A 22,410-nucleotide genomic window follows, 5' to 3' on the forward strand; every position below is an offset into this window, starting at 1 on the left:
ACACTGTAAAACTGGTTTTTATGTGACTCCAATGTAAGCTTTCCCATAAAAATTGAATTATCACAACCTCATACACAGATTTGAGTTTCTGATGTCACAGCAAATAAAATGTTGAGTGAGCTTAAATCAACCCCCCCAAGGGGATAATTTTGTAGGGTTTCAGATGAGGAACTCCCTGCCTGAAGCACATTTTCATTTATCCTCCTCCACAGGTGGGATGGGTTTGGGTTGAAGGTGTTTTATTTTGGGTTGGTGCTTTTTCTGAGTTTATCTCCTCAAATGACTGCCTAGAATTTGAGTAACAAACTTAGCATTAAAATCAAGTCTGTTTTCCTGCTCTTGGTTTCTAAAGTTCCTAAATCCAAACAAGTTTTTTTGTAATTCCTGATGTTTCTTATTTATTTGGGAAAGTTTCCCTCAGGTGGGTTCAATGGTCTCATGACACAATTATGATGCTTTTAGTTGTCACCATGCTGAAGAAAAAGAAAGCCAGTTTAGGGTTATGAAAACTAATCTAAAAAAATGTGAAAATGAAGCTTGGAATCCTACTTCTTTTGGATATTACTCAATTTCAATTCAGAAATTTTCAATTTCTGGCATGGGAGAGTTGTATTATAAAATATGACCTTATGACTTCACCTTATTTTTATACTAAAACCATTAAATTGGCATTTTGTTTCCCATATTTATTAGAAATTTGGCAGCACCAAAGAAAAAGAAAAGGAAATTATCCAGCTCTGACTGTTACAAACAATACAGAACTTAGAATTTGATTTGATTTGGTAATTTCAAGTGTAATTTACTTGGAAAACCAGTGCAATGCTGAGAGCATCCTTTAAGTGTTGCCATAATATTTTGCTTCAATGAAGGGTTTATTAATTTAGTTGCCTCTAAATCAAACAGAAGTGTGGAGAGCCAGCTATTTTCTGGAAAAACAAAATAGACTGGTGAATGGGAACTGATTTTTAACTGATTTTTCACATAAATGTTGCTTTCCAGGGGGGTCATGAGCAGCTTCTAAAAATGATGGAAGAGCGGATGATGGATGTGGAGCAGAAATTAAGGCTTGTGAAGAGGCTTCTCCAAGATAAAGTAAATCAGCTGAAAGAACAAGTAAGTGTTCCTGGACTTTCTCAAACCTCCCCCATTCCTTCTGAAAACCCCTAAGTGGGCAAAAGCTGCCAAGCTGTTGTTCAGAAAAAAAGTTAAAAGTGGTTTTATTGAATGCTTTAGAGCTCAAGTATAGCATATTTGCCCAAAACTTCATAAAACTCCAAATTAGGGACTGAATCCACTACTCATTAATTTTCCTAAATGAAGACACAAAAATCAAATTTCAGCTGAGGATTCTAACTGGAAAAGGAGGCAAAAATAATTTCTTGGGAGGGGGAAAATCAAGTATAGATTTCTTTGAGGCCTCCTGCCCCAAATTAACCCTTTATTTGATGTGGTTTTGGGGTTTTTTGGAAGTATCTCTGTGGGCTTGTGGAATAAATTTATCATTAGAGGATAAATGCTGTCAAGCAGAGCTCACCTGACAAGTTTAATTTTTCCAGTCTCAAAACATTCCCAGCATCTCTAATCCCTGTGTTTTTAATGAGACAAAATGGGCTTTTCCTTTGATGTTTGAGTTCTAATTCACACACTGCTACTTGCTCACCCTCCTGTGGGGTTTCTGGCTGTCACTTTCTGTGTCCCCCTGCCACCCCAGCTGTCCAAGAACACGAGGGCAGACGCCATGGTCAAGGATCTGTACGTGGAGAACGCGCAGCTGCTGAAGGCGCTGGAGGCCACGGAGCAGCGGCAGAAAACTGCAGAGAGGAAGAATTATTTACTGGAAGAGAAAATTGCCAACCTCAACAGGATAGTGAAGAACTTGGCCTCCCCCTCCTTCAGCCCAGCAGCAGAGATCAGGTCCTAGCAAAGCTGTTGTGTGTCATAGCCCCAAGCACTTTACTGAAATGGGAATATTTCAGCTTCTTACTGCGTTGCCTTTTTGTACTCAAAGATTTTAGTGCCCAAACTGGACACTGCCAAAGGAGAATTTTGTTGGTTCCCAAACTGGTTTTCTGCTAAGTTTTGCCTAAAAGTAATCATCATTCTGTAAAAAAAAAAATCCCAAACTTATGGTTTTCTAGGTTAACTGATTTTGATGCCTTGGCTTTCATTTAAAATCCAAATTCTGAATTCCCTGTACTGGATCATCTAGATTGAACAAAGGCTTAAAGCAAACTCAGATTGTTGAACTGAAAACTTAACAATATTTTCAGCTCTCTAAAATACTTCATGCTCCAAATTTAGAAATGGTGATGGGTCAGTCTTCACCACTGTCAGTAGAAATGTTGTTGAGGGCAGGACTTTGCTGGTGTGGTCTGTGTCCTGTAAACTGATTCTGGTTCATTAGGCTCTGGGCTGTTCTTCATGGCTGTTTCTCTGCAAAGCTCAGAAAAAGAGAGGTTTATTTAAAATACAGAACTAAACTACTGCCTCCAACTAAGTGTGACAGTATTTTATCTCAAATTTCCCAGCTAGCAAATAAAGACTATGATTTCCTTATTTTTTAAGCTGTGCTGCCAGACAATTCTGAATTGTAGAGGCCTTACTGCTTTTGTATATGGAAATAAGTTAAACCAAGGAAGAGCCACTCAGCAGAAGCAAAGATGGGAATTTTGTTTATGTGGTTTGTAAATTCAGTAAAGCAATGCAGTGTATTTATTAAACAGCTGGCAGAAGAATGAAGAGGGGCACTTGGATGATTTTGTCAGTGGGATCCTGTGGTTGGAACCCTCACAAACATGGAGCTTTGCCAGGAATGCAGCATTTGTTCTGACCTGAGGAATCATTTGGAAAAGTCTTGTCTTTTGTGTTAATCCTAGTACAGAATCTAAGTCTGTCATTAGTTGTAAAGAAACACATTCAGTGAAATTATGAAGAACTCAGGGAATAACAGCCTAAATCAGCTTCCTTCAGCTATAAATGTGGGTATTAATGTCAGCAGAAGGAGAAAAACACACCTTAGAGAGAGCAGGATAAACTAAATTGGATTTGGTGAGTATTACCTGGGTGCTCCTTACCCACCATGCAGAGGAGCATCAAGGTTGGGATGAGAGGTGGAACCTCCTCTTGGATCAGTGCAGAAATGCAAATTTTTTGGGAACACCTTCAAGACAGAAGGGTTTGTCAGAAGCAGCTGGATAAGATAAACCTGCTCAAGGGTTTGTGTGTTAAGCTGCCCTGCCTCCCTCAGACCAGTAAGACACAATTAAGTCAAACTGGGGACAGGGGCCATTCTGGAATACTTGAAACTGGACCTCTTTAAATACACATGCTTGAGGAGGGGGAGAAAGAGGTGTTTTGTCTCAGAGACCACTGGCAAGCTGAAAATTCTGTCAGCAGCCAAAATTCCTCCAGAAACTGGGGTAACACTGCCTGCAAACTGTGGAGGAGCCTCTGGAAAATGAGTTTTACTGTGTACTGATGTGGCTGAGAGGATGTTCCTGTGTCTCTGGGGTTACTTATCAATTTTGGAGGGTTTGTGGTCAGATACAGGAAATGACCTTTTCCTCCTTTTCCCCCCTCCATTGCTTTGTGCAGGCCACAAAGTGGAAATGGAAATAGAATCATGGAAGAACATCATGTTGGAGTCCTCATAAATTATTTCACTGCTGTGCTTTTTGAAATGCATGTAGTAGAGATTTCTCCAAGTCATCCCAAATTCAAGGATTTTCAAATTTTTCAGAGGCTGCAAAGATATTTTTACAAGCTGGAAATGTCTTAAATTGATAGAAATCTGAGGGTTTAAAAACCTGAAGTAGAGATTTGTTGTTAGTTTTCTATTCATCACCAAGTGGTCTGAATTACATTATAATAAATCTCTGTGTGGGTACCAGGGCTGTGTGCTGGCAAAGTGGGAACTGAGCACACCCTAAACCCATGCTGTGGAAATTAGCAAAGTTCCAAAATCATTCCAGGAAACAAAAGAAATGAGATTCAGAACTGTATTTGGGAAAAAAAAATTATCTAGTGCATTTTAAGACTACTTCATACCTTGACCTTGATTTACTTGTGTCTGTGACCAAAATCTACAAGGAAGGAATGAATATTTCACTTAAATTATTGTGCAATTACTTTCATGTTGCTCAATTTAAAGGCTGGACTACTTAACTTAATTCTTTTAATCTCCTGGTAGTTAACAGGCTTTTATAAACCAAACACAGACGTTGCTAGAGCACAGCACCAAAAAGGGAGAAGCAAAAAGAGGGAAAAGGGACTTTTGGCTTTTCCCTTTCTCCCCTATCCTACCTTGCTCTACTTCTTTTTCACTAAACTTCAAAAAAAAAAAAAAACAACAAACCAATTTAACTACAGGGTCGAGGAGGAGGAAAACGTCCTGTTGGTAAACACTTTTGAGGCAAAACTCCAATTTCACTGGAAGATTTGTGTGAATGAATTCTCAGAAGTGCCTTTTGCCTTCCTGTACTGTACAGGCTCAGTGTCCACAGGACAATTCAGGACAATCCCTTCCCAAAGGGAGGGATCCCAGAGAGAGGCAGAGCTGCTTCCAGATGGGTGTCACGTTGCTCCTTCATTCACTGTGTCAGCTCAGAAGAGAAGCAGCTGTTTTACAAAGTCCAGGCTACTGAAAATAAGCATAGAAACACATAATTTATTAAGCATTAGGAGTGTTTTGTGCATGAATGTGTCTCCTATGCAGAATAGGCAAAAACCAAAGTATTTAATGTTATTGTTGCAGTCAAAAATCACTGAATTTCTAGGCCTTGTTCCTACAACAGGTCCTGCCACGTCAGATATGAACCACTTCATTACCAGAAGGTGTTTTAATTGTTTTCAACTCTTACTTTTATGAATCACTGTGAAAATAAAGGCACATAGACATTTCAGGTTGGGGGTTTTGGAAGGGGAAAAAATAAATAGAGGTGTACAAATTTCTTGCTGTTGAAGTGCTACTTGTCAATTTGGAATGATTTAAAAGTCTGCATTGTGGCACATGCCCCAAGTAGAACTTGAAATACAAGGAAAATTGAGTTGTTTGAATTCTGATTGGGGGAAGAAGAAGGATTGTAACATATTTGATTTTAGCCAGGTTATGTGTTAGGTACAGCAGGGGGGAACAGTCTGGATTGATCAAGGGTAAAATCCTTTTGTTTACTTCCAGGAAATGCCATCCCTGTCACTCAGGTTTTCCATCATTTCCCTGTTCAGTCTCCTGTTCAGTGTCATTTCATGACAAACAGCTTCTGTATAAAGGAAAACAAATGTATATTTTTTTTCCTATGGACTTTGTTTTGTTCTGGTGTAATATATTGTCCTTAGAACATCATGTAAAACTGAGAGATAAAGCAACTGACACATTATTTATAACGAGCATAAAAAATACATTAATGTATGATCCATACTTGTGTCTTTAGTTTTTTTTATCCAGCATGAAAATCATTTAATAATTTGGGTTGGGAGGGACCTAAAGCCCATCCAGTCCCAAACCTTCCACTATCCCAGGTTGTTCCAAGCCCCATCTCACCTGGCCTTGGACAATTCCAGGGATCCAGGGATGTTGTAAATACTTCAAATTAGTACCTGCAAATTTATCAAAAGCATACACAATAATAAAAAACTCTGATAAAGTAGTTTCTTCCATTATAAAAGTATGAAATTGGAGTGTAAAAACTGAAGGTAGTGAACACACCTTGGTTTATTTTTAACTGCAATTGCATCCCTGCTCCTCACCTTTGTATGGGAAGTATTGAGTGCTTGTTGCAAGCCTTTGACAGAGTCAGGGAATGGGAAAGGCTGGAGGGGACCACAGTGGGTCCCTGCTCCATCCTCCCTGGTCAAACTCTGCTGTGTCCAGTTCTGGGCCCCTCACAATGAGACAGGAGGGGCTGGAGAGTGTCCAGGGAACAGGATGGAGCACCAGGAGAGGCTGAGGGAGCTGGGAAGGGGCTGGAGAATTCCTGAGGGAGCTGGGCAGGGGCTCAGCCTGGAGAAAAGGAGGCTCAGGGGGTCCTTGTGGCTCTGCACAACTCCCTGACAGGAGGGGACACTGGGGGGGATTTGGGATCTGCTCCAGGGAACAGGGACAGGAGGAGAGGGAACAGCTCAGGCTGGGCCAGGCGAGGTTTAAATGGAATATTAGGGAAAATTTCTCCACAGAAAGGGTTGTCAGGTGTTGGAAGGGCTGCCCAGGGAGGTTTGGAGTGCCTAAGGAAGGCCTGGACGTGGCAGGGTGGGCACTGGGCACAGCTGGGACTCGCTGATCTCTGAGAGCTTTTCCAACCTCAACGATTCCATGACTGTGTCACTGTGTGGCTCTGGCACTCTGTCACCCCGGTGTTATAAGTGAGAAACAAAAGTCTCGATATTCAGCAAAATTTAGATTGCTTTATTTTATACAGCCAGAGCAAGCAGCGCTGGAGATACATGGGGGCCACTGCCCACTCCATGCTCCACCCAACTTTGGTTTGCAGCTCCTTTTTATAGCATGGTTTCCTTGTAGTCATCAATAATTGTTATTGTTTTGTTGTCATAATTCTGCCAGGTAAGCAGTGGTGGTCGGTGGATCGCTGGACAATGTGAGTCTCCAGACAATTTGCCAAGTCCCACAGATAACCATCCCCTCTTGGTAGATAAGGAATGGCAGAAGTGGGAAGTCTGGTCTTAGGGATAGGCTGCAATTGATTACACAAAGGCAGGAAATTTGATTTTGCAGAATCTGTTGGGCTGTGTGAAAGCCTTGTTTTGCAAGCTGTCAGTAGATACAACTTATTTAGAAAACATAATATAACAGGGGATTTAAACCAAAATTATTTAATCACATATTTTCCTTTCTTTAGTGCCATGCTTCATTTCAGACCTAAGTATTCTGGTTTACACAAATATGATTAACGCGAATCTTTTATCAATTACCACACCGGGATTTGTGCCGCCCCGGGATCTCCGTTCCCGCCGCTCCGTGAGGGGCCGCGCCCTCCCCGCCGCGCGGGGGCGCTGTGGCCGCGCCCCCTCCCCTGCGCTGCCCCTCGGCCGGGCCGGAGGGCGGCGGCCCCGCCTTCCCACAAGGCCCCGCGCGCCCGCCGCGTCCCCTCAGCGCCCCCCGGCCCGGCCCGATCCCCGTTCCGATCCCAACCCCGCTCCTGGTCCCGGCCCGGCCCCCCAGGGGCGGCCGGACCCCCCTCCCCCCGCCCTGCGGAGCGGGGAGCGGCGCCGGGCATGCGGGCGGTGGCAGCGGGCCGGGAGGTGGGATGCTGTCGCGGAAGAAGACGCGGACGGAGCTCTCCAAGCCGGGCGAGGTGCAGGGGAAGTACGTGAAGAAGGAGACGAGCCCGCTGCTGCGGAGTGAGTGTCGGGGGTGCGGGGCTGAGAGGGGCCGGTCCCGAGGCCTTTGTGTGCGGCCAGCCCGGAGCTGCGCGGCCTTGGCGGGTGAGGGCTGTGAGGGGGAGTTAGGCATATGGGGGTTATTTCTCCCTGTAAATGTGGGTTTAATCCTGTTGTGAGCTCTGGGAGATGATGGAGGGAAGTTAAAACTCCAAGGAAGCCCGAGTTTCAAAGCGAGCGCTGCACGCGTTGGTTCGCAGGCGTGCCCGAGCTTGGTGGGTTTTGTGGTTTTTATGATTTGCTCGGTTCCTCACTTTCAGCAGGCCGCGGTTCAGACAGCGTTTTAAAATGAACCGAGGAGGTTCAGGGCCAGGTTGGATGGGGTTTGGAGCAGCCTGGACAGTGGAAGGTGTCCGAATGGAACGGGCTGGGGGAGCTTTGGGGCCCAACCCCTGAATCTGTGACCCCGCTCTGTCCAGAACAGAATGGTTTTTTCCCCATCTGGGCACTGTGGAATGAGATAACTGTCCCGCCAGGCAATTGCATAAAATCCCTGCGGGAACAAATGCTCCAGGTCCTATTCATGACTCAACCTGCTGAGGTCACCTGTGATGCACGGATCTTCCCGTGGCTCTGGTGCTACAGCCCTGTGCTCCTAGGGCTGGACACCACAAATACACACTGAAAGTGTGCTTAGGTTTGGCTTTGTTGGACTTTGAAGACAGCCCGAGACTGAAATGGGTCTGTTTGCACAGTAAATAAATAATTAATTTTATTGCTGACGCCTTCTGGGATGCACCAGATTTTAACTGGAAGTTGTAAGAGTTTATTAATAAAAAGTAATTAATAATAGGAATAACCTCGTTCTAAATGGAAATAATTGTCTGTATTGATTTACCTGGAGGGAAACCACTTATTTATATCATTTTGAAAGTAAAAGTAGGGAGAGGAGGAATGTTTCACTTACTGGAAGAAGGCAGTGAAATCCTAAAGGAGAAAGTGAAATATCTCCATGATAATTTGAGAGCTTAACGTGTATGGAATGTCAGCGTTTTTCACGCTAAAGTTTCTGACTTTGGGATTAATGAGGGCAATGTGAATTCTGTTTCTATCTTGGAGTCCTATGGGCATTAACATCTTGTAAGGACAACATTCCCAAAGAAGTAGCAGCCAGGTTATGTGGATTTTCCTGACCTTTCCACAGAGAGATACGAACCCTGACTGATGTAGCCACAGCACAGTGTGGGTGGTTTGGGGTTGGTTTTTTTTTCTTGTGTGGTTTTTTTGATGGGTTTGGGGTTGGTTTTTACAGGCAGAACTGCTCTGTGCTGGTTTCTGCTGCACCAGGACACTCTGCAGCGTTACCATCACATTTGCACAGGCATTAGCGGTGCCTTAAGTGGGTTCTGCACATGGATTCCCTCAATATTAGTGTGTAAATCACCGTGGTTGGTCCCATACTGCATAGGCAGCGTTGTTACCTCTCCTCAGATCTGATGCCTTCCTTCATCCGCCACGGCCCGACCATTCCCAGACGAACCGACATCTGCCCTCCCGACTCCTCATCCTCTGCCTACGGCGATGGAATCGTTTCCAGGAACCAGAGCTTCCTCCGAGCTGCGGTGCAGAGACCCCCTCACGAGATCATGAGGCGAGAGAGCAACAGACTGTCTGCACCTTCCTACCTGGCGCGGAGCTTGGCCGAGGTGCCGCGGGAGTACGGCTCCTCCTCGCAGTCCTTCCTGGCAGAAAGCAGCCCCGGGCTGGAGAACGGCGATGCCGGAGCTCGGGGCTATTTCTACGAGCATTTCTACGAGCCCCAGAGGCGGCGGCAGCTGAACGAGCGCCTGCACGAGGACTACAGGTATTATGAGCACAACAGTGATCTTTTCCAGAGGATGTCCCAGAATCATGGGAGGCACACTTCAGGTAAGGATTCCTTGGTGCTTCTGTTAAAAATAGGGGTTTGGTGAGAGTTGGGTGCAGAGACGTGTCTGGGATTGTGTTTGAGGTGTGTAGGACAGAGGTGATTTTTCATGGCATTTCTGGGATTTACGTAATAAAAATTGAGAGTTTGTTCATATATATCCAGAAAGGAAAAACATATTAAAGCAGGATTATTTTCTTAAATAAATGGAGTAAGGTCAAGCAAGTTTTGGGTTTTTTAATGCCAAGCATATGTACATCTCCTCTACACATCAGTTGTTGGCTAGCAAGGAATTTTATTCATTGGGGGAATATCTATTTTCATTATGTAGAGAATAGCCAACAGCTCTAAATTACAACATTGCACTATTATTATTATTATTATTATTATTATTATTATTATCTCATTATTTAATGTCATTGTTTGAATTTGACCTCCATAATTAAAATAATTCCCTGTAAATAGTCAAAGGGAGGAATGACTGCTCTATACAATTAACAAATTGTCATCTAATTAGTGTTGAAATTAACTTCCTAGTCCTTGATAACTTTCTTTTAGCTTTTAAAATTGTTTTAATTGTTTTTAAATTGTTTTAAAATTGTAAACGTGCCTGTTCCCCCCTTAGTTTCACTGGAACTTGCCTTTGTTTCCTAAAACAAAACAGCATAAGAAAGAAGAATTCATTAAATATTCCTTTTCTGAAATACTTGATTCTGTGTTTGATACCTCAAAAACTATGCCCAAGGAAAAGTTTGAAACAAACATTTCAAACCTGTAAATAATGTACCTTCAGTATGAAATCTTTGTCACTTGTAATCTGTAAACAAAATAGTAATTAGTGTCTAATGAAATTAATCTCCTGTCTAGAAAAAGAAATCTGCCAGGAAGAACAGCAGCTTTTAATGCAGCTGACCTGGTGTGTGGGATTAGAACCTGTCAGTGCTTTGTGCTTTCTTCACCACAGAAACACTTCCATGAAAAATGAAAATGCCAGCCAGGAAATTCTGAAATACTGGGGTTTAGGGCCTGCTACTTCAATCCTCCTGTATTTTTATAGGTGTTAGTATCTAGATTTTGTGTGCAAGCCCTGCATCTCTGCCAGCTGTTGCTCACCCAACAGTCATTAAACCTTTCCCTGGTCCAGGTAACAAGCACTGGGGGGTTGTGCTGGGGTATTTTAGGGAGGATTTCACAAACCAATCCATCAGTTTAACCTTCAGAATTAAACACTAGCTGTGTCTGCTGAGGAGATTCCCAGAAATGGAGCTCTAGCTTGGAAGTGGAGTTTCATATACCAAATTTTTAAAAGGAGCTCCACAGCCATATTTTGCTCAATTGTAGCAACATCATCTTCCTAAAACAGATTTTTTTTTCCTGCTGTTTGTTGACCTGTGCCCCCTCAGCCCTGGAAATCATAAAGGAGCTGCTCCTGTTTGCTTGATTTGGTCATTCACTCTCATACTTTAACATTTATATTTTGAACAAATTCTGCACAGGTTTTGTGATGGGTATTTAATGAGTATTTAATCTTGTGCACTCATAGGGAGAGACAAAGGTGAGCCTTTCAATTGCCAGTGTTTTCTCTTTCCTGTTTTTTTTTCATCTCCATGTGAACTCTTAAAGTCCTCTTTTCCTTTTTCATAAAAGAACTGTGTCCCAAAATAAAAAAATTTTAGTTTTTGTTAGTTCCTTCATCTCACCATTAAGCTTTTTATTTGACCCATCCATTGCCTTCACACCTTCAGTGTTTCCCTTGAGTTATCCAAATCTCTCTGTAATTCCTTGTTTCTTTTTCTTACATTTCCAGAGCCTGTTGCTTTCATTGTCTTTGTCTAAATTACTTTTCTTTACTCGTCTCCATTGTTGTTTCTCTTCATTGAGATGGCAAAATTGCCTGCAGTTCCAAATGGAAAGTCTGGTTTTGTAAATGCTGCCTTGTTCCCTTTCCCGCCTCTCCCACCCTCCCTCCAAAGGTCCCCTTGGTCAGTTCTGGTGTGTTCTGGGTGGATTTTTTGGGTGGATTCCCAAGGAAATGCTGCCTGGTGAACATGAGGTGTTCCTGCTTTGGTGATACTTCATGGTGGTCACTCTGAGATGATTTTTGGGAGCAGTCTGGAAGTGAAGAGGTGCCTTTGAATTTCAGCTTTCATTCCAAACCAAGATTCTCCTCTTTGTAATTTGGAGAGAAGTTGCAAATCCCTTCTTATCAAGGCTTCAGAGTGTTCAGCCAAGCCTTTAGGGCAGTCCTGTGGATTTTCAGCAGTTGTGTTTTAGCATTGCCATGTCCTTCCATGGGCATTTCTCCTTCAAGTCACGTTTTCTCTCTCATTGTGATCCACTTCTACCATCTCCTCCTTTCCATATTTTCATTCAGTTTGTTTCTAATGAGCAATTCAGTGCTGCTGATTTTCCTGACCAGTATTTTCAGTTGAGATACCTCCTAATTTTGTATGTTTAGCTACCTCTGTGGCATTTCTTAAATTTTTATTTTTATTTTTTAATTTTTTATTATTAGTATCCTTTTCAAACTTTTAATTCTAAGAGACTTTACCTGTCTTTCCTCGCCATCTCTTTCCTCTCTTCTAGGTTAAAGTTTTGGGGAGGTCTGTGGTTGAAGTTATACCTACAGTGTAGATTGGAACTAACTTGTAACCAAGACCTCAGAGTTATTTGTACCTGTGTGAGCGGTAAGCTGAACCATTCTTCTGTGTCTATGAAAATTGCTGAGCTTGACATCAACTCTGTAAAGGCTGGTGGTGGATTGTGATGAGTTCACTGGGATGTCACAGGAGAAAAAACCAATTTAACAGGGAACTCAGCCTGCTTTTGGTTCATCTGTTAAGTTGTTCCCCTGAAAAATTGGAAACTTGTTCAGTATAAGAGCAAAATGAATACAAATTATGACATGAAACCCATTTAGAGCTGAAGTAGCCATGCTTTTATTTTTCTGTGTGAACACTTCTCTCATTTTTAAACAATTAGCAGTTCCTGCCCTTTTCTTCTTTTGTGCTGATTTTGCAGGAATTTTGCAGCATAATTCTTGACTCTTTCAGAGTTCTTCCTGTCATTTCCTATTTGTGGATTTGTGCTTGGTTGGAACACCCCATTCCCACCAACAAAAGAGGTGCTTGTGCTCAGGAAGTTCCTTCAGAAGCTTTGGAGTGGGTTAGGAAGGCCTGGGAGCTGCAGGAGAGTTATTGGGACTTTTTGTTGTTTTATTGTTACTTACTCTTGTAAAATTAAACAGTTTGTGCAACTTCTCTTCCTGCTCTTCACCCCGCTCTGAGGGGAAGGGAGAGGATTTTGGCATCCTGAGAAAAGGCTCTCAGGACAACTGGGCTAATTAAATATTGTTTTGTAAGATTTGTTCTTCAACACTTGGAAATTTGGGTGAAGTCACTTGTGGGGAGTTCCTGGGCTCTGAAATTTCTCAGCATTTTCTACCCAAGTGGGGCTTTCTCCTCTGGTTTTGCTCTTTCCCCTTTATGCTGCTGATGGGATTTCTCTGCTGCCCTTTGCTGGCCTGGAAATCTTTGCTCCAAAGGGCTTGGACTTCTTTCCAGGCAGGGTTCCCTCAGAAAAAAACCCTTTTACAGGGCTGGGAAAGCACTGACATCATTTCCAGTTCCTTTGTTCCTTCCTAAACACAACTCCCTTGAGTGAAGAGCACACTACAGATTGTTCACACTTGTGACTTTATTAAGATTATTAAGAGAAGGAACTTTTTGCATTGATGAAGTGCACTGGAATGTGCTGCTCAAAGTTAAAATTGACAATTCAAGACCTTAAATTGAAGATACTGTATTTTAGAAATGGAAGGAAAATTAAACCTCAATTTCAACATTGATATTTCTTAAAAGCAACAGCTGAATGAAAAAATACCCATTATATCATATATTATATTATAATATAACATTATAAACAGAATTACCAGATGAGGCTTGACAAGCTCAAAAAGACCTTTTGAAAAGGTTTTACAAATGCATAAATTTAAATAAATTGTTGACCATCCTTGAGGATTGATAGTGGCGCTCCAGCAAGTTCTCATCCCTAGGCAAGGAAAAGGAGACATTTGGCAAAAGTGGATAATTCAAATAATTCTGTTTCTTGGGAAGTTTTTGTCTTGTTACATCTAAAAGAGTGTGTGAGCAAGAAAACCCTGAGGTACAGTGAACATGTTGAGTTTATTTTGTGGTAGGGATCACATCCTCCATCCCAGGAAAATCCCAGGTTTTACACCAAATGTTTTATAAAAAAAGCTTTTCTATATATTTGGGATCCATAAATCTGGTGCCAGCCCCTAATTCAGGGAGTATCCCTGGTGCTTGCAGGAAAATCCTGTGTGGAGCTTTGGGCTGCTGTGAAAATGTTTCAGGGCTCAGATTTTACCTGGAATTTAAGTGCAGAAAATGTCATTCCTGGCAATTTGCCATGGAAAAGGCAGCCATGAGTTCAGGCTGACTTGGAATTTTCTTCTTTGTGTTATACTTTGGAAAAGATCACAGAGGAATTTATTCTTCCAAGTGTTGTTAAGTCTTATTGTTGAAATTGCAGGTGTGTATATATATATAAAAGCTAATTTTCCTTTTCTCTTACTGTTCAGAACTATAGGAGGAGATTTTTCTCTTATGTGTGTATCCATCCTCCCACAAAGGAACATCAGGAAAACCAACAGACAATTTCTTTTGATCTCTAAAAAAATAATTTTATAGGGAAAAATATCTAAATTGTACTCATTATTGATTTTCATGCCACAGTGGGTTGATGGCCTTAAGGCCCTATGAATATCAACATCTTTAAACTTCCAGCAGAGAGAATATTTAATATAATCTGTGATATAAGGGGAAAAAAAAGATAGTTACAACCATCAGTTTATAAGTCTTTGATTTTATATCCATGGAATATTGTTCAAAACTGGTAATTTCTACATCTGTACAAGTTTTATTTAATGTTTTGCTTCTGCTTCTTTATATATGAAATCAAAATGGCAAAAGGAATGGATGAAATATTTGTGATCTGGTGTTATTTTTGTTCTTTACCTCTTGGAAATTAAAAATAAGCTGGCATTGGGAGAATCCATATGTCAGGAAAACTTCAGTGCAGAGGGACCTGTTCCAAATGTTGGGAAGCATTAACCATTTCCTTCAGTCAAAATAAATATCTGTGGATTTGAGGCCAGAATTTAAGGAGGAGGAACTGTAAGAAAAATACAGGGATGTGCAGGTTTTAACAGTAAACAGAAAAATACGGATTTTTTTTTTTTCCCCCAGTCAGATTTGTGTGTTCAGATCTCCTGGCAGTGGTGATTTAACAATCACTATTTATACATCCGTGGAATCACATCCCAAAGGTTCAGTTCATTGGGGAAAATCCTGGATTTGTTCAGGCCAAGCCCAGCATTTTCAAAAGCTGAAATGTTTGTATTTTGTCAGTGGCACGAGGGGCTGAAGGAGCTTCCTGCCCCAGCCCTTCCAAAGGTCAGGAAACCTCCAGGGTGTTTCTTTTCTCTGGAATTAAGGTCTAGGAATTAATTGTTCAAAAATCCAAATTAAAGATGGACACAGCCATCAGCTTCCCTTTATAATGCTGACAAGTAGGTAAGTACAAGAGGAAATCCTTCAAGGCCAAACATTTCAGAACATGACAGAGCTGGAAAAAGATTTATGGATGAGCACAAAGTTTTAAAGAACAGTACTCAGGAGGATGTTTGTGAGGGGTATTTAGTTTATTTTTTATTTATCCAGTTGTTTTGAAGCCTTCCTGTAACTTTATTTTCAATTATTATATTTGGTTAGGATATAGCTCACCCAGGTTTCAGGCTGTCATTTTAGATGAGAGAGACTCTGTCTTTCCCTTCTTTTAAAAAATAATCACACAAAAATGTTATTCATGAACAAAAGGAGGAGAGGGTGTATTCCTGTCAGTAGATGTGTGGGGGATGATTCCTGACTCCTAAAAAGTGGAAAAGTGACTCCCAAATCCCTTCTGCTGACTGTGGGAAATAGTGACACAAACTCTGGTGATAATGGGGTTGAATAGATGCATTTGGCTGTGGGATGAAAAGGTAATTGGAATTTCTTTAAAACCAGGGAGTGTTTAACTGTAGAACTGTGAGGGACTGGAGAGAACTCCTTGAAAAGAATTTTAGAAGAGAGTTGATTTAAAAAGAAATTTAAAAGAGAGTTGAATTTAGCCCAGCACACCAGGAGCTAAAGAATTCCCAGGGACGGAAAGAAACCTGAAAAATTCTCAATTATCTCACTGGGATTTTGTGGTTGGGTGTCTTGGGGGTGGTTTTTTATGAGTTTTCTGCACTTGCTCATCTGGCTTTTATTTCACCCAGCTTCCCAAAAATCCCTGGTTAGGGATGGGACAGGAGCTGTTTCTGTACTCATCTCTCACCTGCTAGTTTGTAAAACCTGTGTGTTACAACAAATCACATATTTAAATCTCATATTCAAATTCAACGTGCTGGTGAGCAGTCTCTTAAATTTAGTGATGGAAAAACCCCAAATGTGGTGTTTTCAGGGAAAATGTGGGAATTGAATCAGCTGCTTATTCCTGTCAGCTCTTGGACCCCAACCCTGCTTGTCCCTCCTCTCTTGTTCTACCTTGTCCTGTTCTGGTCTTGACTGGTTCACCTGAAAAGCTGTGTTGGGGCTCAGTGATTTTTGTGGATAGTTTTAATTTCTGACTTTAACTTGAAAGAGAGCTGTGAGTTTTGTTTTGTTTATAAATGAAGCAGCCATAACAATTTAATTACAATTTCTGCAAATCTTTCCCTAAACCCCCATCTCCCTTTGTTCCAGGCATCGGGAGAGTCGCTGCTACATCTTTAGGAAACTTAACAAATCATAGTTCTGAAGATTTACCTCTTCCTCCTGGCTGGTCAGTGGACTGGACTATCAGAGGAAGGAAATATTACATCGATCACAACACCAACACAACCCACTGGAGCCACCCCCTGGAGCGGGAGGGGCTCCCGCCGGGCTGGGAGCGCGTGGAGTCGGCCGAGTTCGGGGTTTACTACGTGGATCACATCAACAAAAGGGCTCAGTACAAGCACCCCTGTGCTCCCAGGTGAGCCTCACCCCTCCCTGCTCCCCCTGTGTTTAGTATTGAGGAGCTGGCTTTGCATCAAATACAACAGGCAAAAAAAAAAAAAAAAATCTTCTTTTCAGCATTGCCGCTTCTCTCAGATTTTTAGCAGTTCGGGTTTCAAGGTTTGGGTTTCTCACATTTCAAGGTTAGAAGCAGGATGTTGCTCCTAAATCAAACAGAGCAGCTCTGCAGCTGTCATTAAAACAGCAAAATTGCTGAGAACAGAATTGAACTGGAAACTGAAAGGAAACTTGATCTGATGTGCCTGGAGATGCTCTGAACACAAGAAAAGTGAATTAAGTTTTGTCTGGAATGAAAATGGGTGTTTCAGCTACTCGTGATTTCAAAGTAAAATAAAATTAATAAACACCAAATCTAATGTTAATTGTCAGTTCACACCAAATTAACAGTTGTCAATATGCATCAAATCTGTTAATTGTTAATATACACCACATCCAACTGTTACTTGTTAATACACACCAAATTAACAGTTAATTGTTAATACACACCACATCAAGCTGTTAGTTGTTATTTTCTACTGCTCAGTTTGTTCTGCTGGTACCCAGGAAGAGAAAGTTCTTGAACTTGTGGCACAAAACATAAATATATGGGAATGTCTTTATATAGAGTAACTGTGATCAGCTGCTGCATGAATACCTCTGTTCTAACTCATTAAATGGTGGATTATGTGAATCAGTACTTATGAAATGTTTCAAAAACAGCTCCAGAGCTTTGTTGTGCTCTGGTGAGTGGGGCTGAGGTGAATTCAACCAAAATAGCAGCAGCCAGTGCTGGGCTGCTGAGGCAACACCCATGGGAGATTGCAGCAGCAGCCTTTGCACTGATGTTCAGGAGTGAATGGCTGCAGTGTGGGCAGGGTGCTCACAGGGAGGTGACACTGTCCCTGTGACACTGTCCCTGTGTGCAGGGTGCTCACAGGGAGGTGACACTGTCCCTGTGACACTGTCCCTGTGTGCAGTGTGCTCACAGGGAGGTGACACTGTCCCTGTGCTCACACTGGCTCTGGTTGTGTCGCTGTCCCTGTGCTCACACTGAGGTGACACTGACTGTTCCTGACCCTGTGCTCACCGTGAGGTGACACTGTTCCTGTCCCAGTGCTCACACTGGCTGTCCCTGTCCCCACACTGAGATGTCCCCGTCCCCACACTGAGGTGTCCCTGTGCTGACCCTGTCCCTGCGCCCACCCTGAGGTGTCCCTGTGCTGACCTGTGCCTGTCCCCACCCTGAGGTGTCCCTGAGGTGTCCCTGAGGTGTCGCTGTCCCCACCCTGAGGTGTCCCTGTCCCTGAGGTGTCCCTGAGGTGTCCGTGTCCCCACCCCGTGCTGACCTGTCCGTGTCCCTCGCGCAGCGTGCCCCGCTACGAGCAGCCGCCGCCGCTGTCGGTGTCGTACCAGGCGCAGCCCGTGGAGCGCAGCCAGGCGCTGCTGGTCCCGGCCAACCCCTACCACAGCGCCGACATCCCCGACTGGCTGCAGGTCTACGCCCGCGCTCCTGTCAAGTGAGTGCTTTCCTCTTGTTGGCTTCCTCACTCAAAACAAACAGATTCATTTCTACAGCTGACTGCAGAGCTTTGCTGGGTTTGGGTTTTAGCTGAGGGTGGCAGCAGCAGGGTTGTACCAAACGTTTATCACATGGATGTGCTTTCTTTCAGGCACTCGCTGAAGTGATCACTTCTTGCAGCTCACCCAGCTGGCAGAAAGCTCTGTCAGACAGTGAAGGGTGTGTTGTGCTTTCAGACTATTTACAACAGTGGTACCACGTGCTCAGAAAATATGTGAAACATGTTTAGGGTGGAACTTCCTAGTGTCTCTTTTATTTCTTTTTAAGCAGCACAGCTTTTCCTTCACCTCTAAGGGTTTTAAATCACAGAATCATGAAGTGGTTTGGGTTGAAAGGAACTTAAAAAATCATCCATTTCCATGGTAGGGACACCTCCCACTGTCCCAGGCTGCTCCAGGCCCCATGTCCAGCCTGGCCTTGGGCACTCCCAGGGATCCAGGGACAGCCACAGCTGCTCTGGGCACCCTGTGCCAGGGTCTGCCCACCCTCCCAGGAAACAATTCCTTTCTTATATCCATCCTAAATTTCCCTTTTTCCAGCTTAAAGCAATTCCCCTGTTCTTCCCTCCATCCCTTGTCCAAAGTCCTTTTCCAACTCTTTAGGCCAAGTACTGGCTGACATGTTCCTTTCTATTTCTATTCAAGAAATTGAATTAAAAACTAAGTGGTAATAAAACGTCATTTTTTCAGAAAAACTGCTGCAGGAAGAAGGAGTCTTCACCAAAAAAGTTTTGAGTCAGCATAAAGAAATGAGATTTTCTGATGGGTGCAGCTCTGCACAATAGTAACACTGAATAGAAGGCAATAAAAATCCCAAATATGGTTTAATAATTATTAAATCATGTGCTATTCATAAGGAGAATATGGAGAAACTCAGTTTTACAGCAGTGAGGTCAGTCTGTAACTGCAAATTCAGGCTGTGGTGTTCAGTGATTTCCACTAAAAAAAATTCTGTTCTTTTATTACCTGCTCCTAGTAACTACAATTTGAATGAGTTTTATTACTTCTTGTGACTGCTGGGTTTGCCAGCCCCATAAAGTTTTAAATTGCCCTAAAATCCCCTAAGTACACTGAGGCTCCACACTTAGTTCCTGCAGCCTGTAGGATTTGTTTCCTAGAAATACTTCCAGATTTTGGCTGCAGATCCAGTCCTTTATTTAGGTCTTTAGCACATCCAGACAATGTAAATTTAAATAGCTTAGCCTGTGTTGTGTGGATTATTTTGGATATTTTCTTGAGAATTTGAGAAACAAACATAAGACACATTAAACAATTCATCAGGGATTTCTTTATATCAAGTAGGCAAAGACAAATTTTTATATTTTTAATTATCAGCACAGTTTTGCACTGAAATCATTGGTTTTATCTTGTCATGATTTGTTACTTACCCCTGGCACTGTAAATTGATTTAGCTGTAAAGCCCAGTTGTTTTTGTTGAGAGAAGTAGATATTATGGAAAAAATAAGGAATGTTAGATTTTGTTTTAACTGATTTCTCTAGAAAGGATAAGAATTTGGGTTAGAAAAAGCCTGATAGAGAATCCAGTAGATGTTAACCAAAATAATCTCTATTATAGGGAAAAAATTCCTTCCTGTGAGGGTGGGGAGGCTCCTGCTGAGTGGGAAAGGAGGGAAAGGTGGTGTCCATGTGAACTCCAGAATCCAGAGGTGCTCAAAGGTGGCTGTGCCTGGAAACCTTCAAACCCTCTTTGTCAATTCACAGCTCAAACCCCAAACAGCTGCAATTTGTTATTTCTCCTTTTTGGGGAAAAAATTATTTTAGCAATGCAGCCCTGTCAGGATTAGGGATAATTTCAGTTACAGAAGCTGTTCTTTAGGAAGTTTACAGAAGCTGTGATAAGTTTTAATGAATTCTTAAAATTCCTCAGAGCATCTTTGGAAGTCACCTGCAGGTCCTGGTGTTTCTGTGATTCCTTTCAGTGGGAATGCACTTTATTTCCATAAATTCACTGATATTTCAGCCTCAGCCTCCACTCAGGTGAATCCATCTTCTCCTGTGCCTCAGCTGCTTCAGATAATTCCATTATTCCACGAGTTTCTCCTGTTCTGGAATAGTCACAGCAGCAGCTCCCTGTTTCCAAGCTGAGAAATCACAATGTGGGTGGATTGTGTGAGGGAAAAGCAGGAAATGAGGGTGGAACCACATAAGGGTTTGCATTAAATATCTATTGTAGATTATTGCTGCTAATTAACCAGGAGGGGTTAATTGGAGAGGTTAAGCAGCCAAGAACTTGTTACAGCTGATTGAGAGGGAAGGACAGACCCATCTACTGGGAGAGACCTGAGCTGCTGAAATAATTCATTTTTCTGTGTTACTCTGATTTTAACAGATGTTTTACAGTAAATATTCCAGGTGTGTTGTGATGGGATTGCTGTTCAATGCTCCAAAATACATTTCCTTAGAATCCCAGAGTGGTTTGTGTGGAAGGGACTCAACCCATCTGTCCCAGGCTGCTCCAACCCCATCCAACCTGGCCTGGGACACTGCCAGGGATCCAGGGGCAGCCACAGCTGCTCTGGGAAACCTTCAGCCCTCACAGGGAAGAATTCCCAGTTCCCACTATCCCATCCATCCCTGCCCTCTGGCAGTGTCCCATTCCCTGTGTCTGTCCCTCCATCCCTTGTCCCCAGTCCCTCTCCAGCTCTCCTGGAGCCCCTTCAGGCCCTGGCAGGAGCTCTGAGCTCTCCCTGGATCCTTCTCCTCTCCAGGTGAGCACCCCCAGCTCTCCCAGCTGTGTTTTCCTCGTTTATTCTGCTCGCTTAAGGGGATCTCCTGTATGCTGTAGTGCTGTAACCCAATACCAAAAGGCATAAGGAATGTTTTAACCCTTCCCCACTGTCCCTGTCCTATTGGCAGAAAGCCAAATTCCCCTCCCTGACCCTTTCCTAGAAAAGACAATTATCTGAGATCCTCCTCCTCTTGTGCCCTGGGACCACCATGAAATAAATTACAAACTGTAAGAAAGGCAAGGAGCCTCTTTTGATCCTGTGTTCTGTCCTATGCAGTGCTCCTCCTTAGGGACTAACACAGTAAATGGCTGGGCAGGAGCTGCAGCATTCCTGCACTGGAGTTCTTTGCTGTGCCAGGAGGGGTTGCCCCATTTCCCTGTGATATCCCCCAGCTCCTCCTTCTGGGACAAAACCCACCCTGGATGAAACCCCCTGCTGTCCCTAGGTACGACCACATCCTGAAGTGGGAGCTGTTCCAGCTGGGTGACCTGGACACGTACCAGGGGATGCTGAAGCTGCTGTTCATGAAGGAGCTGGAGCGCATCGTGAAGCTGTACGAGGCGTTCCGGCAGGCGCTGCTGGGCGAGCTGGAGCAGCGGCAGCAGCGGCAGCAGTGGTACGCGCAGCACGCCAACTACTGAGCGCCCAGGCAGCTGATTTCTGTTCATGTTGCACCTTTGTTATTATCCTCTTGAGTATTTTTCTACATGTATTATGTGTTGTTTATAAAAAGAGGAAATTGTTTGTTAATTTGTTCATTTTTTTTCCCCCCCGTGCTGGGAGTAGTTTTGTTATCCTGAGAAAGCAGCAGTTCCACAGCAGTCCCCTGGTCCTTGGTCTCTTTCCTGCCAGTCAGCTGCAGTATTAAAAGCTGGCTCTGTGGTTTTTACTGTCATGTCCTGGCTTCCAAACGTTGTCCCAGTCCAGATGCCTCGTTCAGGGTGTTTCTTTCCCTGGGGATTTGGGATCCCTCTCCTGAGAGAGCTCTGCTCTTTGTTTACAGCTTTAATGTACAGAACCAGCCCCGGGCCTGTTCACCCACCCCAGGAGCTGATCTCACCCTTCAGAACCGAGTGCTTCACACAAGTGAAGCCTGAGTTGCCTTATTTTTTACTTTAGCTCCTTAGTACTCCAGATTTACTCCTCATTTTCACACAGATTACTCAGAGGGGAAACACTTTACCTTCCTAAAGACCAAGATCTCTAAGCAGAGTGGTTTTGATCCTGCATTTCCCAGAACCTGACCCGCTCCAGTGGAAAGGCAGTAGCATTGCTGAGCCACTGTGCCACCCCACGGGCAAAATCAGGGATGTAACAGCAATTACTGGTTTTTTTTTAATGAGCTTTTTGTCTTAAAGCTCTTCACTTGTGGAAAATTTTTGATTGTCCAGTTACCCTCTCCAATAATTTCATTTGGTTCATTAATTGTCCTGGTATGTTATTTATGGGGTTTTTTTCAGTGCAATAAACACTGCAGACAAAAAAGTACATTTCTTGTAAATCCTATGAATTCAATAAAAATCATTTTGTTCGATGAACGAAGGGTTTGTGTGAGTGATTTGTGGCCTTTTAGAACATCAAACAAACCCTTCTTAGCAGCAGGAAAAGCCCCGTGGGCTTGAGATGATCAAAGCTCTTGGTGGCACCGAGCTCTGGGTCCGACCCTCACAACTCTGAAATCCCAAATCAAACCAAGCATATAAAAAACCCCAGAGGAGAA

At 43.0% G+C, this 22,410-nt stretch overlaps 2 protein-coding genes across 3 annotated transcripts in view; both read left to right on the forward strand.

Annotated features, from left to right (window-relative positions):
* NIN (ninein) overlaps window positions 1-5,411 on the forward strand; it is a 57,458-nt gene extending 52,047 nt beyond the window's left edge. Inside the window, exons 29-30 of the mRNA XM_056493547.1 lie at window positions 1,000-1,113; window positions 1,712-5,411. Coding sequence (XP_056349522.1) covers window positions 1,000-1,113; window positions 1,712-1,921 — 324 coding nt within the window. The 3' untranslated portion in view covers window positions 1,922-5,411. The remainder of the gene's footprint in view (window positions 1-999; window positions 1,114-1,711) is intronic.
* A 1,630-nt stretch (window positions 5,412-7,041) lies between these two features.
* Window positions 7,042-22,228, forward strand: SAV1 (salvador family WW domain containing protein 1). Of its 2 annotated transcripts, none has more exons than XM_056492097.1 (5): window positions 7,042-7,437; window positions 8,824-9,261; window positions 16,069-16,339; window positions 17,730-17,879; window positions 21,136-22,228. In XM_056492097.1, the coding sequence occupies exons 1-5, from the start codon at window positions 7,260-7,262 to the stop codon at window positions 21,329-21,331; spliced, it is 1,233 nt and encodes a 410-aa protein (XP_056348072.1). In that variant the 5' UTR covers window positions 7,042-7,259; the 3' UTR covers window positions 21,332-22,228. The 2 variants fall into 2 exon arrangements, with proteins under 2 accessions (XP_056348072.1, XP_056348073.1); XM_056492098.1 differs by having other exon boundaries at window positions 7,044-7,353.
* The last annotated feature ends 182 nt before the right edge of the window (window positions 22,229-22,410 follow it).

Source organism: Oenanthe melanoleuca, chromosome 5 (assembly GCF_029582105.1).
Source record: "Oenanthe melanoleuca isolate GR-GAL-2019-014 chromosome 5, OMel1.0, whole genome shotgun sequence".
NCBI classification, from domain to species: domain Eukaryota; kingdom Metazoa; phylum Chordata; class Aves; order Passeriformes; family Muscicapidae; genus Oenanthe; species Oenanthe melanoleuca.

Excerpts from the sequence above, each read along its gene's own strand:
- SAV1 (XM_056492097.1), top strand. The coding sequence starts at position 7,260 with ATGCTGTCGCGGAAGAAGACGCGGACGGAGCTCTCCAAGCCGGGCGAG. Across the intron at positions 9,262-16,068 it reads TCATGGGAGGCACACTTCAG|GCATCGGGAGAGTCGCTGCT; the intron begins GTAAGGATTCCT and ends CCTTTGTTCCAG. Across the intron at positions 17,880-21,135 it reads TACGCCCGCGCTCCTGTCAA|GTACGACCACATCCTGAAGT; the intron begins GTGAGTGCTTTC and ends TGCTGTCCCTAG.